The sequence below is a fragment of the Dama dama genome, chromosome 19 (genome assembly GCF_033118175.1).
Source record: "Dama dama isolate Ldn47 chromosome 19, ASM3311817v1, whole genome shotgun sequence".
Taxonomy (NCBI): domain Eukaryota; kingdom Metazoa; phylum Chordata; class Mammalia; order Artiodactyla; family Cervidae; genus Dama; species Dama dama.
The window spans coordinates 65,188,772-65,204,618 of record NC_083699.1 but is presented as its reverse complement, the minus strand read 5'-3'; the positions used below and the strand labels follow the sequence as shown (position 1 = coordinate 65,204,618).

Here is a 15,847-nt window from a genome sequence, read left to right as displayed (position 1 = left end):
TGGGCAATGTGACTGGTGTGACTAAGGAGCCGAATCCTTAATTTTATTGAATTTTAATGAACTTAAATTTTAAAACTTAAGCTATATAAACTACTTTTCTGCTAAACACAACTTTATTTTGTAGGCCATTTCACTTCACTGAAAATTTAGCATCCAAATTGAGACATGATATAAGTGTAAAATATATACCACATTCCAGTTTTGTTTTGTTTTTTTAAAGAACATAAAGCGTCCCATTGGATGCTGAAAACACAGTATTACGGATATACTGAGCTAAACTAAATATATTACTAAAATTAATTTCACCTTTGTTTTTACTTTTTTAACAGGGCTACTAGAAAATTCGTAAGTGAAAGTGCTATTTGCTCAGTTGTGTCCAACTCTCTGCGATGCCACGCACTATAGCCCAAGAGGCTCCTCTGTCCATGGGATTCTCCAGGCAAGAGTACTGGAAAGTGAAAGTGAAGTCACTCAGTTGTATCTGACTCTTTGCAACCACATGGACTGTAGCCTACCAGGCTTCTCTGTCCATGGGATTTTCCAGGCCAGAGTACCAGAATGGGTTGCCACTTCCTTCAGTGGGTAGCTATTCCCTTCTCCAGGGGATCTCCCTGACCCAGGGATCAAATCTGTATCTCCCACATTGCTGGCAGATTCTTTACCATCTGAGCCCACCAGGTAAGCCCAAATGATGCAGGGGGCTCAAATTATATTTCTACTGGCCAGCACAGCTAAGGAATAAAATGCCAGTTCTTAAAAAAATGTGACTGAAGTCTAGCTGATTTACAATGTTGTGTTAATTTCTGCGGTACAGCAAAGTGATCCAGTTTTACATATATTCTTGTTCATATTCTGTTCCACCATGGTTTATCACAGGATACTGAGTATAGTTCCCTGTGCTGTTCCGTAGGACCTTGTTGCTTATTCATTCTATATATAATAACTTGAAAATGCCACTTTTGATAAGCACTATAGGGGAAAGATAAAAGAATGAAAATCAAAGCTGGAAAAACCAATATACCTGAAGATCTGATGCACAACTATGACAGAAGAAGTCCAGAGGGGTGGGCTGAGGGCAGGGAGAAGGCAGAAAACGGGAGGAAAAAGTCCAAAGACCAAAGTCAGATAAGCGGGGACCAACCCAGAGGGCAGAGCAAACGCCGTCTACAATCCTACAGCTGTCAGCAGACCCCAGGACCCAGTGTGTGCTGATCAGGTGTTAGAAGGTTGCTGTGTCTGTTATTAAAGAAAGAGAAGGATGACAGAGGCACCAAGCGTGTGTCTTTCTGGGGGAACAGAAGAGAGAAGGGGAGTGCTTCATTGCCCAGATTCAAATCTCCCCTCCGCTGGAGGTCTGGACGGGGATTAGCAAAAAGTTCCACCAAGAGTCTAGGAGGAAAGACTTGTTTTAGTGGAACCAAAGAAAATACAGCCATGTACTCCACTCTTGTGGCCTTCAGTGAACTGAAGTTCAGTTCAGTTGCTCAGTCGTGTCCGACTCTCTGCGACCCCATGAACCACAGCACGCCAGGCCTCCCTGTCCATCACCAACTCCCGGAATCCACCCAAACCCATGTCCATTGAGTCGGTGATGCCATCCAACCATCTCATCCTCTGTCATCTGCTTCTCCTCCTGCCCTCAATCTTTCCCAGCATCAGGGTCTTTTCCAAGGAGTCAGCTCTTCACATCAGGTGGACAAAGTATTGAAGTTTCAGCTTCAGCATCAGTCCTTCCAATGAACACCCAGGACTGATCTCCTTTAGGATGGACTGGTTGGATCTCCTTGCAGTCCAAGGGACTCTCAAGAGTCTTCTCCAACACCACAGTTCAAAAGCACCAATTCTTGTATATTTTTGAGATTAATCCTTTGTCTGTTTCTTCATTTGCTATTATTTTCTCCCAATCTGAGGGCTGTCTTTTCACCTTACTTATAGTTTTCTTTGTAGTGCAAAAGCTTTTAAGTTTCATTAGGTCCCATTTGTTTAGTTTTGCTTTTATTTCCAATATTCTTGGAGGTGGGTCATAGAGGATCTTGCTTTGATTTATGTCGGAGAGTGTTTTGCCTATGTTCTCCTCTAGGAGTTTTATAGTTTCTGGTCTTACATTTAGATCTTTAATCCATTTTGAGTTTATTTTGGTGTATGGTGTTAGAAAGTGTTCTAGTTTCATTCTTTTACAAGTGGTTGACCAGTTTTCCCAGCACCACTTGTTAAAGAGGTTGTCTTTTTTCCATTGTATATCCTTGCCTCCTTTGTCAAAGATAAGGTGTCCATAGGTTCGTGGATTTATCTCTGGGCTTTCTATTCTGTTCCATTGATCTATATTTCTGTCTTTGTGCCAGTACCATACTGTCTTGATGACTGTGGCTTTGTAGTAGAGTCTGAAGTCAGGCAGGTTGATTCCTCCAGCTCCATTCTTCTTTCTCAAGATTACTTTGGCTATTCGAGGTTTTTTGTATTTCCATACAAATTGTGAAATTCTTTGGTCTAGTTCTGTGAAAAATACCGTTGGTAGCTTGATAGGGATTGCATTGAATCTATAGACTGCTTTGGGTAGAATAGCCATTTTGACAATATTAATTCTTCCAATCCATGAACACGGTATGTTTCTCCATCTGTTTGTGTCCTCTTTGATTTCTTTCATCAGTGTTTTATAGTTTTCTATGTATAGGTCCTTTGTTTCTTTAGGTAGATATACTCCTAAGTATTTTATTCTTTTTGTTGCAATGGTGAATGGTATTGTTTCCTTAATTTCTCTGTCTGTTTTTTCATTGTTAGTATATAGGAATGCAAGGGATTTCTGTGTGTTAATTTTATATCCTGCAACTTTACTATATTCATTGATTAGCTCTAGTAATTTTCTGGTAGAGTCTTTAGGGTTTTCTATGTAGAGGATCATGTCATCTGCAAACAGTGAGAGTTTTACTTCTTCTTTTCCTATCTGGATTCCTTTTACTTCTTTTTCTGCTCTGATTGCTGTGGCCAGAACTTCCAACACTATGTTGAATAGTAGTGGTGAGAGTGGGCACCCTTGTCTTGTTCCTGATTTCAGGGGAAATGCCTTCAATTTTTCACCATTGAGGGTGATGCTTGCTGTGGGTTTGTCATATATAGCTTTTATTATGTTGAGGTATGTTCCTTCTATTCCTGCTTTTTGGAGAGTTTTAATCATAAATGAGTGTTGAATTTTGTCAAAGGCTTTCTCTGCATCTATTGAGATAATCATATGGTTTTTATCTTTCAATTTGTTAATGTGGTGTATTACATTGATTGATTTGCGGATATTAAAGAATCCTTGCATTCCTGGGATAAAGCCCACTTGGTCATGGTGTACATATACACCATGGAATATTACTCAGCCATTAAAAAGAATTCATTTGAACCAGTCGTAATGAGATGGATGAAGCTGGAGCCCATTATACAGAGTGAAGTAAGCCAGAAAGATAAAGAACATTACAGCATACTGACACATGTATATGGAATTTAGAAAGGTGATAACGATAACCCTATATGCAGAACAGAAAAAGAGACACAGAAATACAGAACAGACTTTTGAACTTTGTGGGAGAATGTGAGGGTGGGATATTTCAAAAGAACAGCATGTATGCTATCTATGGTGAAACAGATCACCAGCCCAGGTGGGATGCATGAGACAAGTGCTCCGGCCTGGTGCACTGGGAAGACCCAGAGGAATCGGGTGGAGAGGGAGGTGGGAGGGGGGATCGGGATTGGGAATACATGTAAATCCATGGCTGATTCATATCAATGTATGACAAAACCCACTGGAAAAAAAAAAATAAAAAAACAAAAAAAAACAAAAGCACCAATTCTTCGGCGCTCAGCTTTCTTTATAGTTCAACTCTCACATCCATACATGACTACTGGAAAAGCCATAGCCTTGACTAGATGGACCTTTGCTGACAAAGTAATGTCTCTGCTTTTTATGCTGTCTAGGTTGGTCATAACTTTCCTTCCAAGGAGTAAGCGTCTTTTAATGTCATGGCTGCAGTCACCATCTGCCGTGATTTTGGAGTCCAGAAAAATAAAGTCTGACACTGTTTCCACTGTTTCCCCATCTATTTCCCATGAAGTGGAGGAGCCAAGATGGTGGAGGAGTAGGACGCGGAGACCACTTTCTCTCCTACAAATTCATCAAAAGAATAACTGAACGCAGAGCAAACTTCACAAAACAACTTCTGATTGCTAGCTGAGGTCATCAGGCGCCCAGAAAAGCAGCCCATTGTCTTCGAAAGGAGGTAGGACAAAATATAAAAGATAAAAAGTGAGACAAAAGAGCTAAGGACGGAGATCCATCCCAGGCAGGGAGTCTTTAGAGGACGTTTCCAGACACCGGGAAACCCTCGCACTGGCGGGCCTGGGGGAAGTGTTTGAATCTAGGAGGGCAACCTGACTGGGAGGGAAACAATAAATAAAACCCACAGATTACATGCCTAAAAGCAACTCTCAGCATTAAAGTACCCCAGACACCCGCATCCACCACCAGCAAGTGGGGGCTGCACGGAGAGGAGCGGGCGGCATTGCTTGGGGTAGGGTCCGGGCCTGAGTGCCCTGAGGACAATCGGAGGGAGCTTTTGTGAGTTGCCAACTTGAACTGTGGGAGACCAAAAGAGAGAGAGAAAATTAACCCGCCCGAACACACTGCCGGCCGTTCGCAGAACAAAGGGACCGAGAAAGTCCAGAGAAGAGCTCGCAGGCTGTGGACCGGTCCAGACCCGCCGGAGGCAGGAGCAGGTCACCACGAGACACAGGGCGCAGGCACCCGACCGGCGCGGGCGGGGACTGGGGCTGGGGACGCGGAGGGCAGAAGGCGCAAGCACCCGACTGGCGCCAGCGGAAACTGAGACTGGGACCGTGGAAGGGAGTAGGCGCGCCGCACCCGGGGAGAGTGCGCCTGTCAAGCCCCTGGCTGCCTGGACCGCTCTGACGGGGAAGGCAGAGAGAGCAGGCGCAGCTTTTTGTTCCGCGCTTTTGTGGAACACCCGAGGGCTGGAACCGCGCGCAGCCCGGGGCGCGCTCCATATAGAGCAGCCGGGAGCCTGAGCAGCGCAGACGGAGAAAGCAGCGTCAGCCTCTCCCCGGAGCACCAGCCCCTCCCCGGAGCGCCAGCCCCTCCCCGCAGTGCGACAGAACTAGCTACCTGAATAAGAGTCCACCTCCGCCCGCCTGTGTCAGGGCGGAAATGAGGCTCTGAAAGACCAGCAAACAGAAGCCAAATAAACAAAGGGAACCGCTTCAGAAGGGACCGGTGCAACAGATTAAAATCCCTGTAGAAAACACCGACTACACCGGAAGGGGCCTGTAGATATCGAGAAGTGTAAGCTGGAACGAGGAGCTATCTGAAACTGAGCCGAACCCACACTGACCGCAACAGCTCCAGAGAAATTCCTAAATATATTTTTACGTTTTTTTTTTTTTTTTAAGTAAGAAAAAAAAATTTTTTTTTAATTTTTTCTCTTTTATTTTCCTTTAAAATTCCCTATTACTCCCCCATTACTCCTTAACTTTCATTTTCATAGATTTTTACGATTTTTTTTAATTAGGGAAAATTTATTTCCCATGAAGTGATGGGACCAGATGCCACGATCTCAGTTTTCTGAATGTTGAGCTTTAAGCCAACTTTTTCACTCTCCTCTTTCACTTTCATCAAGAGGCTCTTTAGTTCTTCTTCACTTTCTGCCATAAGGGTGGTATCATCTGCATATCTGAGGTTATTGATATTTCTCCCAGCAATCTTGATTCCAGCTTGTGCTTCCTCCAGCTCAGCATTTCTCATGTCGTACTCTGCATCTACGTTAAATAAGCAGGGTGACAATATACAGCCTTGACGTACTCCTTTTCCTAGTTGGAACCAGTCTGTTGTTCCATGTTCAGTTCTAACTGTTGCTTCTTGACCTGCATACAGGTTTCTCAAGAGGCAGGTCAGGTGGTCTGGTATATCCATCTCTTTCAGAATTTTCTACAGTGGTCTTAGGACAGTTCTATGCAAAGGAGACAATTAGTATTAGGAGTCACTGTAGAAGGAGAGGAGACCACACCTGCCACCTGCTGATCACCTATAACCACCCATTAACCATCCATTCCATCGTCTGTAAGTGCTCCATGAGTTCCTTGTTGGCTTGGAACAGTTTTGCCAGCATGCACCATGATATAAGGAGGTATTTGGGGAGAAAGAGAAACAAGGGTAAAGTTCTTAAATGACATTTGAGAAATACCCAATTAAGCTAAGTAAGCAGGTTAAGCTAAGTATTGCAGACCTTGTCAGAGCCTTGACTCTTCCTAAGGAGCATCAGAATCCGCAGGAGGGCTGTTTCCCAAACACTCTGGACTGAAGAACCTCTTTTTCCAATGGATGTTGCAGGAGGAGCATGCATCAAGAAGTGATGGCCTAGCAGGAAGTTGCTCAGATCTTCAGTGTTTTTGGTCCCTCCCACCAGCCCAGAGGAACAGGGCCGTCTGTTGTAAGCATGGTTCAGAGGCACTGGAAGCCCACACCTGGTGGTCATCCCAACCTATCTATTGCAGACTCTCTCTGGGACCTGTTTCGGCAGCTATGGGAGCCAGGCTTCACCTGCAGGAGCCCCCGGGCTGGCCTCCCACCCACCTAACACCTAACACAGGGTGTCCCACGTGCTGCTCAGCCCAACTTGGACCTGCCTTCCCTCTATCACCTGCGACTTCATCAACTTTTCTCTACCTCTCAGCTTTTACAGACGCTCAAACCACCTATTAGAAACAACCTAACAAGAATATCTTAGACCTGGGCCCTATCTTGACCACTCTTTCTCTCCTTCCAAACTTACTCTTTTTGGTTATGTGCTTAGTCGCTCAGTCATGTCCGACTCTTTGCAACCCCATGGACTGTAGCCTTCCAGGCTCCTCTGTCCATGGACTTCTCCAGGCCAGAATACTGGAGTGGGTCGCCATGCCCTCTTCCAGGGGATCTTCCCCACCCAGGGATTGAACCCAAGTCTCCCGCTTAGCAGGCAGATTCTTAACAGTCTGAGCCACAAGGGAAGCCCCCTTTTCGGTGGGGGGGGGTGTTATTTTATTTTTATGTATTTATTTTTTGGCCACACCCCTCAGGAAGTGGGATCCTTGCTCCCTGACCAGGGATCGCAGCTGCGCCCCCTGCGTTGGAAGTGAAGAGTCCTAGGCACTGGACCGCCAGGGAGGTCCTAACAAGTAAGTTTACTTGTAAACCCACGGCAGAGGGGCCTCTGCCTGGTGCATCCTTCAGAACTGCTCGTGTACGATTTAGGAGTGGCCTCCAGCGGCCGGAGCCCGTGGGCCGGCCCCCGGAGTGATTTCTAACAGGACCCCTCTCCTGCTGCTGCGGTGCCCCCGGTCCCTTCCCTTCCTGCCCCTGCTTCTTCTAAAAGCTCCTTTCCCTCCTCCTCTGGCTCCTCCCCGGAGCTCTCCCCTCTTTCCTCTGCCAAGACGAGCGAACTCGCACCGCACAACTGTCTGCTGCCAGCCTGAGACGAGACGGGAACAGGAAACCAGAGGGAGCGTCAAGACCCTTCTCCAGCTCCTCACCGCCGCTGCGTCCCACAGAGGCATCGCGCGTCAACAGACTGGAGAAAACCGAACACAGAAAGAAAACCTGGCCCTCCACCGCAGAGGGTCCGAGAAATCCTGGGCCAGGATCTTCTTGTAGTTCTTTGACGGATCTACCTCCTCACATGGAGAAACCAAGAGACTTCCCAATCAGAAAATCAAAACCCTCACCCACGTCTCTAAAATAAAGCCAACCCACCAGCCAGCCACGCCACGGGAAACCTCAGGAGATCCTGGCTCTGTCTCCTCCACGAGGCAGCTGCGCGCTGAGGTGGCAAGGTGCCTGTCCACGGGAGGGGGCCACGTGCCCCCGGACGACCCCCCGAACCGCTTCCCCTGTGACTCACCTGCCCTTGGTTGGCCAGATCCCCGTTTGCCACCTTTTCTCGAGCTCCAGCTGCCTTCTGGAATGTTCCCATGAGGGTCCCAGGCTCCCCGGCCCCTCGGCGACCACACACCCATCGCCAACCTCGTTGCCTCCTGTCCTGAACGGCTCCTTGGGGCCGCGTGGCCCTCATCGTCACGGAAGACCACCCCCAACACCTCTCCAGTCACCGAGCATCACGTCGGCCTCCACCCCTTCTACGACACAGAGTCTCGATGATACAGCTCTGCTGCCCGCTTCCCATTGGTTCGATCGCGCGACAAATATGCACTACGTTCTGGAGACACAATGGGGAACAGGACACCCCGTCCCTGGCCAACCTCCCTCCACGCCGAGGGCACCCTCGTGGCTCGAACCACACACCCCATCCTGCCAAGGCAGCCTTTGAAAAACGTCATGATTCCCTAGGTTTCAGAGCAGGTGGGGGAACAGTGAGGACACGGCAGCTTTTTAACATAATTTCCCTTTCACTCTGGGTCGGCGTCTCCCACTAATTAAAATTAGGCCCCGTGCAGCACCTGGAGAAATGAAGCCTGGAATACTCAACAATCACTCAGAAGAAACGGTGAGTCACTTAGATACCACAGGCGAAGTTTCATAGTCCCGGGGATCTGGCATACCACGCTTCATTAAAAGGAACCACTGAGATCTGAAGCGTCTGTCGAGTTCTCTAGAACAAGACGGAAGTAGCACATTCGCCAAAGGACAACGCCTGCAGTTTAATCCAGGTCCCTGGTTCCCCACCCCGAGGGCCCCCCACCCCCTGGGTTCTGACCTTGAGGTGTGGCCCCCAGGACCCGGCAGGGCCCACATCCCTTCCCCCCATGTCCACATTCTGAAGGCTCTGTGGTCCAGTGAGAGCCATCACTCTGTTCTAAGCATTGATTACTAGATCCTGCAGGTTCATCATAAAAGGAGTGAATCTGGGAAAGACAGGGGGAAGCTAAAGCCTGGGGGTGAGGGCCTGATGTCCGGGGGGCAAGGGCGGGGGTGAGACTTTCTCTCCCAGGCAGCCAAGCACGGAGGCCCAGCCTTGCCCGAGAAGACGCCCTCAAGTTGCTCCAAAGTCTATCCCCACATACCAGACACAGGGACACCCAGCTGCCCCCAAGTCCACCCCCACTCAGGGCTCAGACGGCACCCTCTCGGGCCCCGAGGGCTCCCCAGAGGAGGCAGCAGGGCCCAGGGCTCGCAGTGTGGCCCCTGGACCAGACTAAGTCCCAGCCCACTCCTCCTTTTCAGGGTAACTCTGAGCAAACCATGCCTTCCTTTATTTCCCATAAGGTGGGGACAGGCCTTCAGACGGATGAGAGGGGAACTGAGAGCGTGCTGGTCACAGCCCTTCAGCACGGGGTCTGCATCTGGGGGCTTCCCTCTGCGGAGTCAAGCCTCAGGTAAAACTCAGTCAACCTACAGACACATAGGTAGACGCCAGCAGCACGGAATGCAGAGACCGTTTCCTCTTTCCCCCTTATTCCATCCCCAGGGGAGTCCCTGCTCCTGGGCCCGAGCCTCCAGGCCCTTCCTGCACCTTCAGAGCAAGGACCGCCCTCCCCACCCCACCCCACACTGGGCAGTGAGCAGGGTCCCTTCCCCATAACCAAGAGCACCGCGCACAGAACAGGCTTCTTCCCCCCTGTCCATCCTACACTCCGGCCAGGCCGGTCGTGGCCCGTTTTCAGCCTTGAGCCTTCCTTCCACACGTCTGTCCACACCAGCAACAGCGTTGTCCACCTGGCCGCTCCCCTCTGCAAGCGTTCCTCACTCACCGCTCAGAGCCGTCGTCAATCCCAGCCCCCAGGCCCCCGACTGGAGCCCTGAACACCCTGCACCCCCCACCACAGACGATAGCCAGGCTCATCTCTGCAGTCCCAGCCTGAGACGAAGCCCCGCCCTTTCCAGCTCCATCAAGAAAGGAGACATCCCTGCCAGTGTGGCCCCTGGGATGCAAATACCATGCAACCCAAGCGAGAAACTGTGCACGCCTCTGCAACGTTTCAAGTGCTTTCCAAACACCCAGGCACTTTCCCAGGAAGCCCCGAAGAATGCAAAGTCCTCTGAAGATGAAGCCGTGGGCGCCTCGTTCTACATCACCCCATCTGCTCGACAGTCCTCGGGGAACTCAAGGACAGGGACTCCCCGAAGGGTCCCACAGACCCGCCCGCCACACAGAACAGGCCCCGGGACGACCTGGTGAGCTGAGCCCTGGTTTCAAAGGAAGGAGGCAGCGCTGATGCTCTCCCAGCTCCACAGCCCTGTCTCTCGAGCACTTGGTTCTAGGGCTTGGAAAACACATTTTCTCCAAGTCTGCCCATAAATCTGCATCTTAAATGTTCTGCGGTCCGTAATAAATAATTCACATAAGGGGCCGGTTGCATGGAGCACAGCGGAATATGAGAGGAAGAACACAACCCTGTAGCCCAGATTTAATTCCATCAGCCAAAGTGCCCAGAACGCCATTAGGCCACAGGGAAAGGAAGAGTCATCTTTACACCCGCTCGCTTCACCCCCTGTGCAAAATCATGGCGAGGGGGGCTGTGAATCCTGGCACCTTCAGCTTATTTCACACGACGCAGGTACAAATGGCTTTATTTGCCCTAATTGTGGAAAATAATGAGCTGTCCTTCACCTCCCTCTATCTATGTCCTCTATCCAAAGGTGCTGCTCATTTACAATGGAAAAACAATACTGAGGCATTGTTCTTCAGGAAAATATTCGAGTCGTTCTGAGTTTAATCCTACTGTGTGGAGAAGGAGATGAGCTTCTCCTGGGTGATGGCACAGCGACAAAAATGAGTTAATTACCATCTCATCGCAAGATGGATCTACTTGTCATGAGAACAGAAGCCATTATTTCACACAAAATAATGACCCAGATAAAAAGGAACGGCTGTAGGCAGTAACCGCCAGAGACACAGCTTCATCTTGGCCTAAGTGAATGGCAATTAACAAGTGTCTTCACCGTGTGTGTGTGTGTGTGTGTGTGTCTGTGTGTGTGTGTGTCTGTGTGTGTGTGTGTGTGTGTGTGTGTACCAAGCCATTCATCGAATATTTACTGAAAACACACAAATATTTTTTTTTACTACCTTTCTTCCCAGGGAACTCCTGTGGTCTTCCTCCCGTGTGATGACAGACAAATTTCACGCCCGTGTGAAATCCTGCCATCAGATGGAACAGCTGTTGGCCCCGCAGAGAGCCCCCACGCCCGTCTCTTTGCTGCACCAGAGGCGGTGTTTTCCTGAGAAATCACGTCCAGCAACAGGAAACAGGAGCAGAAGGTGGGGCCCAGTCCCATCGTCTCGTCCTGCTCCTCCTGGTTGCCATGGTCACAGGCCTAAAAACCAGAGCCGCAGCCGCTACCAACAGCAAGACGGGCCGGACCCTCCTGGGGGAGCCCCCAGCCACAGACGGGGCAGGGACACTTGGCGAGGCCACCTCCACACCTGGGCAGTCCAAGGTGGGCTGGGGGCTTCCCCCCACTGTGCTGACCGCGACCCCGGACTGTGTCTCCATTGACAGAAACAGGGGCCAGGGACTCCGGGCCACAGCTGGAGACCAGTTACAGGAAACCGCATGCCTCCCGAGCGTGCAGGTTGGTCCAGTCTGCCTGAACCCAGGCAGGTTTATTTGAAAAACCAGGGGTACTGGGAAGGCAGGGGCATAACGGCCCAGTGGGCTTTGAGAGTGTATCATCTGCAAAGTGTTAAAAAAGAAGGGCACGGAGATTGTCACACTAAGTGAGGTCAGACAGACAGACAGACATCATACGACATCACTTACATGTGGAATCTAGAGAAAGATACAGACGAGCTTATTTCCAACACAGAAAGAGACCCTCAGACACAGAAAACAAACTTAGGGCTACCAGAGGGGAAAGCGGGGAGAAGGGGAGGGATAACTTAGGATTTGGGGTTAACATATACACACGACTATATATAAAATATCTAAACAATAAGGGCCTACTGTGTAGCACAGGGAACTATACTGAATTTTTTATAAAAACCTATAAGGGAAAAGAATCTGAAAAAGAATATATAGACATATACATACACATTTATATGTAAGTATATATATGTATAACCGAATCACTGCATTGTACACCTGAAACTAACATGATATGGCAAATCAACTATACTTCACTAAAAAAATAAATTAAAAAAATTTTACATGCTAATAACAGAATTCTTATGCAAACACAGAAGGAGCAGGAGTCAGTGACTGATCTAACTGAATACTGATCAAACCAGGAGATACTGTTCCCCACACGCAGTCAGTTGGAGGGGAAAGAACGGTGGGACGAAAGTAAAAATTAAGCCATGAGTAGCTGACGTCTTTCGGGGCATACCAGTCATAACTCTGAGGTTCTATCCTGTTGGACAGATGCCCACCTGCGGGCACTACAGACACACGGCAGCTGGGTGCCCGCCCGCCACGATGCTTGGCAGCTGGTGTGGCCATGAGGCAGAGGGTCCGTCCTGCAAGGGTCTGCACAAAAGTGCCAAACCACGCATTTTTAAAAGAGCCTGTTGTATGGTATGGCCAGAACCTATGCCCCATCCTACCAACTTGCCCTCAAATACTCTTAAGTATCTGAGTCCACATTACAAAACCATTTCCACAACCGTTTTTCCCCAGGACTCAGATGATGGGGAAATTCCACCTCTAAAAGGTCCCCACCAAGTTTATGAGGACAAATCATTCACAGCAAATCCAAAGAAGATGGCTCTATTTATACGGACATCTCGGAGTTACAAAAGCACCCGTGTTCTCAGGCTTATGCACGTGTGAACAAAAACTGCTCTTCCTTCCATTTCTTAAGTAATGATCAAAATTCTAAGCAGAGCAGAAGAAATCTTCCATCGTCCAAGTAAAATTACCCAAATGTCTGACCAAAGAGGTCATCTGATTCCTGGGCTGTATGTCTTGGCTCCCACCACACCTGAGTGATGATTCCCTGGGCTTGAAGAGCCTGAACACTCAACAAGGCTGAAGGGAGGGAGGCAGGGAGTGACCCCCCCAAGTAAGAAACCCAGAGTTACTGGCTGTGGAAAGGAACCACCCAATCCTTTCCCTCTTCTGGCGAACTCTCCACGACTCTCGCTGCTTTCACAGCTGAGTCCTAGCCTGTCCTCCCACCTCTCATGGCCCCTTTCTTGCAGAAGGCCCCGATCTTCCTTTCATTCTGCTCTGACCCTCACACCAGCTGCTCGCGTTGCTGGGAGGCCCCCTGCCAGCCTCGCCCCGCTTCCCGCCCCTCCCCAGCCCTCTGCAGCCCCATCAGACCTCATCCTGCCCTCTCCGCCTGACGCACCGCCCTGACCCCACACCACTCTGGGTCTCTGCCGCTTCCCTGCTGCTCAGGCTCATCACTCGTATTCAGAAGGGCTTCCTCCCTTGTGAGGACGTGAGGGCAGAAACCATGACAATTTTATCCTCTGCATCCCAGCACACCGTACCATTTCTGGCCCAATGCTGACCGCCTACGATATTTACTAATAAATTCACTAGTTGACTAATTCACTAATTCACCAATCTACTGGCAGACAGATGGGGAAATGAGAGAAACAATGACAGACTATCTTTCTGGGCTCCAAAATCACTGCAGATGGCGACTGCAGCCATGAAATTAAAAGACCTTGCTCCTGGACAGTGTATTACAAAGCAGACACATTACTTGGCTGACAAAGGTCCATCTAGTCAAAGCTATGGTTTTTCCAGTAGTCGTGTATGGATGTGAGACCACAGAGAAGGCTGAGTCCCGAAGAACTGATGCTTTTGATTGAACCGTGGTATTGGAGAAGACTCTTGAGAGTCCCTTGGAGTACAAGAAGATCAAACCAGTCCATCCTAAAGGAGATCAGTCCTGAATATTCATTGGAAAGACTGATGCTGAAGCTGAAACTCCAATACTTTGGCCATGTGATGCAAAGAACTGACTCACTGGAAAAGACCCTGATGCTGGGAAAGATTGAGGGCAGGAGGAGAAGGGGACGACAGAGGATGAGATGGTTGGATGGCATCACCGACTCAATGGACATGAGTTTGAGGAAACTCCGGGTGTTGGTGATGGACAGGGAGGCCTGGTGTGCTGTGGTTCATGGGGTCGCAGAAAGTCAGACATGACTGAGCGACTGAACATCAACAACAATTGACTGATTGTATCTCAAAAAAATCCTAATCCCCTCAACAGGATGGGGAACTGCCAATCATCTTGGAAGACTGGGTAGGGAGGAGAAGGTGAGCATTAAGCGATGAACTTTACCCCAGTTTGGGAAGGACATTCTTCCTATGTAGATGTCAGCATACGGAAACTGAGTGCACCCTGCAATTAAGCAGGAAACCTCACACGGCCCAAACAGAAGTGCAAAACCAGACACGATTCTGGGCAGGAAATGAAGCCCCTGCAACGAGGCAGTTTTCCCCAGGATGATCGCACGCTTGTGGTTGCTGGACGGTGGCACGTTCCTGCTCACTCTGGGATGGAAGGAGGCTCGTGGCAGTGAAGACCCACAGGGCGAGTGGGAGCTGGGAGCTGGGGGCTCACACCGCCCTGAGGATTTGAAGGGCTTCCTGGTCATGGGGCCAGCAGGCCTGCCAGCTATTCATGCCACTCCAGCCTTAAAAAGGCGGGGTCTGGCATCCTGGGGGGCAGGAAGCCACCTTGCTTCAGGGTCAGGGGCAGCCTGAGCAGGAAGGGGCGGCCCCTGCGAGGCCTCCCGAAGCCCCAGGTTAGAGCAGGCCCGGGACCGAGGCCCACCCGCAGTTCACCCGGGCAAACGCCCAGCCAACCCACCCCACGGTCCATCGACTGCAGCACTGACCTTCTTAATGAACTCTGGGAGGATTTTCTGGTCCGTCAGGTGGTCTAGGGAAGAACAGCAATCTAATTCCAAGATGTAGCCTTCATTGTGAAGATCAGCGTTCTGAGATCTGAAAAGAGAAATACATACACACATCAAGATTTTGCACTATATATATATATATATATATGTATTTCTTAAAAATCACTGGGATGTTCAATGAAATCCTAATTTTTTCCCTTCAGCGAATCACTGAAAAGGCAGTTTCCAAAAAATAACTGATGGTAAAAAACTCAAATAATATAGAGGGAGAGGGGTCTACATCACGGAAAAACCTCTATGACAAAAACGCATCATTATGGAACGACGAGTTCAGTACAGCCTGGCTTGTCTGTTAAACAAGCACACATGCACTCATGTGCACTCACACACACGCATTCATGCACTCACACACATTCACACGCACTCACACTCACACATGTACTCACACGCATTTATGCACCCGCACTCACATGCACTCACACTCACACACTCTCACACGCACTCACACTCACACACACTCACATGCATTCACGCACTCACATGCAGTCATGCACTCACACACACTCATGCACTCACACGCACTCACACACTCACGCACTCATATGCACTCACGCACACTCACGCACTCACACGCACTCTCACACACACTCACATGCACTCACGTACACTCACACACTGTCTCACACGCACTCACGCACTCACACACTCACGCACACTCACATGCACTCACGCACACTCACACACACCCTCACTCACGCACACTCCAGTCACGTTTGTTTCCCGTTGCTGGCTTCCGCCCCCAGGGCACAGAAACAGAACCACTAAGATGCAGGCGAACCCACACCCGCGGACAGCAGTGACCCTGGACGACGCGGACGGCCTGGGAGGGAGCTGGGTGTGGACGCCACCGGCCACCCAAAGGGACTCTGGCTGGATCGCTAATTTTTTCACTTTTTTTTGGAAGAGAAAATATTCATGTGTCACTCAGAAATTTTAAAAATAATTTGGAAAAGATTTTTTAAAGAGTTCAACCCCTCCAGAGG

General features: G+C 49.4%; 1 protein-coding gene across 2 annotated transcripts in view; it reads right to left on the bottom strand.

Moving 5' to 3' along the window:
- RFTN1 (raftlin, lipid raft linker 1) overlaps positions 1 to 15,847 on the bottom strand; it is a 216,108-nt gene that overhangs the window by 84,390 nt on the left and 115,871 nt on the right. For both annotated transcript variants that reach the window (XM_061167257.1, XM_061167256.1), the window contains exon 4: positions 14,784 to 14,892. In XM_061167257.1, the coding sequence (XP_061023240.1) occupies positions 14,784 to 14,892 (109 nt within the window). The remainder of the gene's footprint in view (positions 1 to 14,783; positions 14,893 to 15,847) is intronic.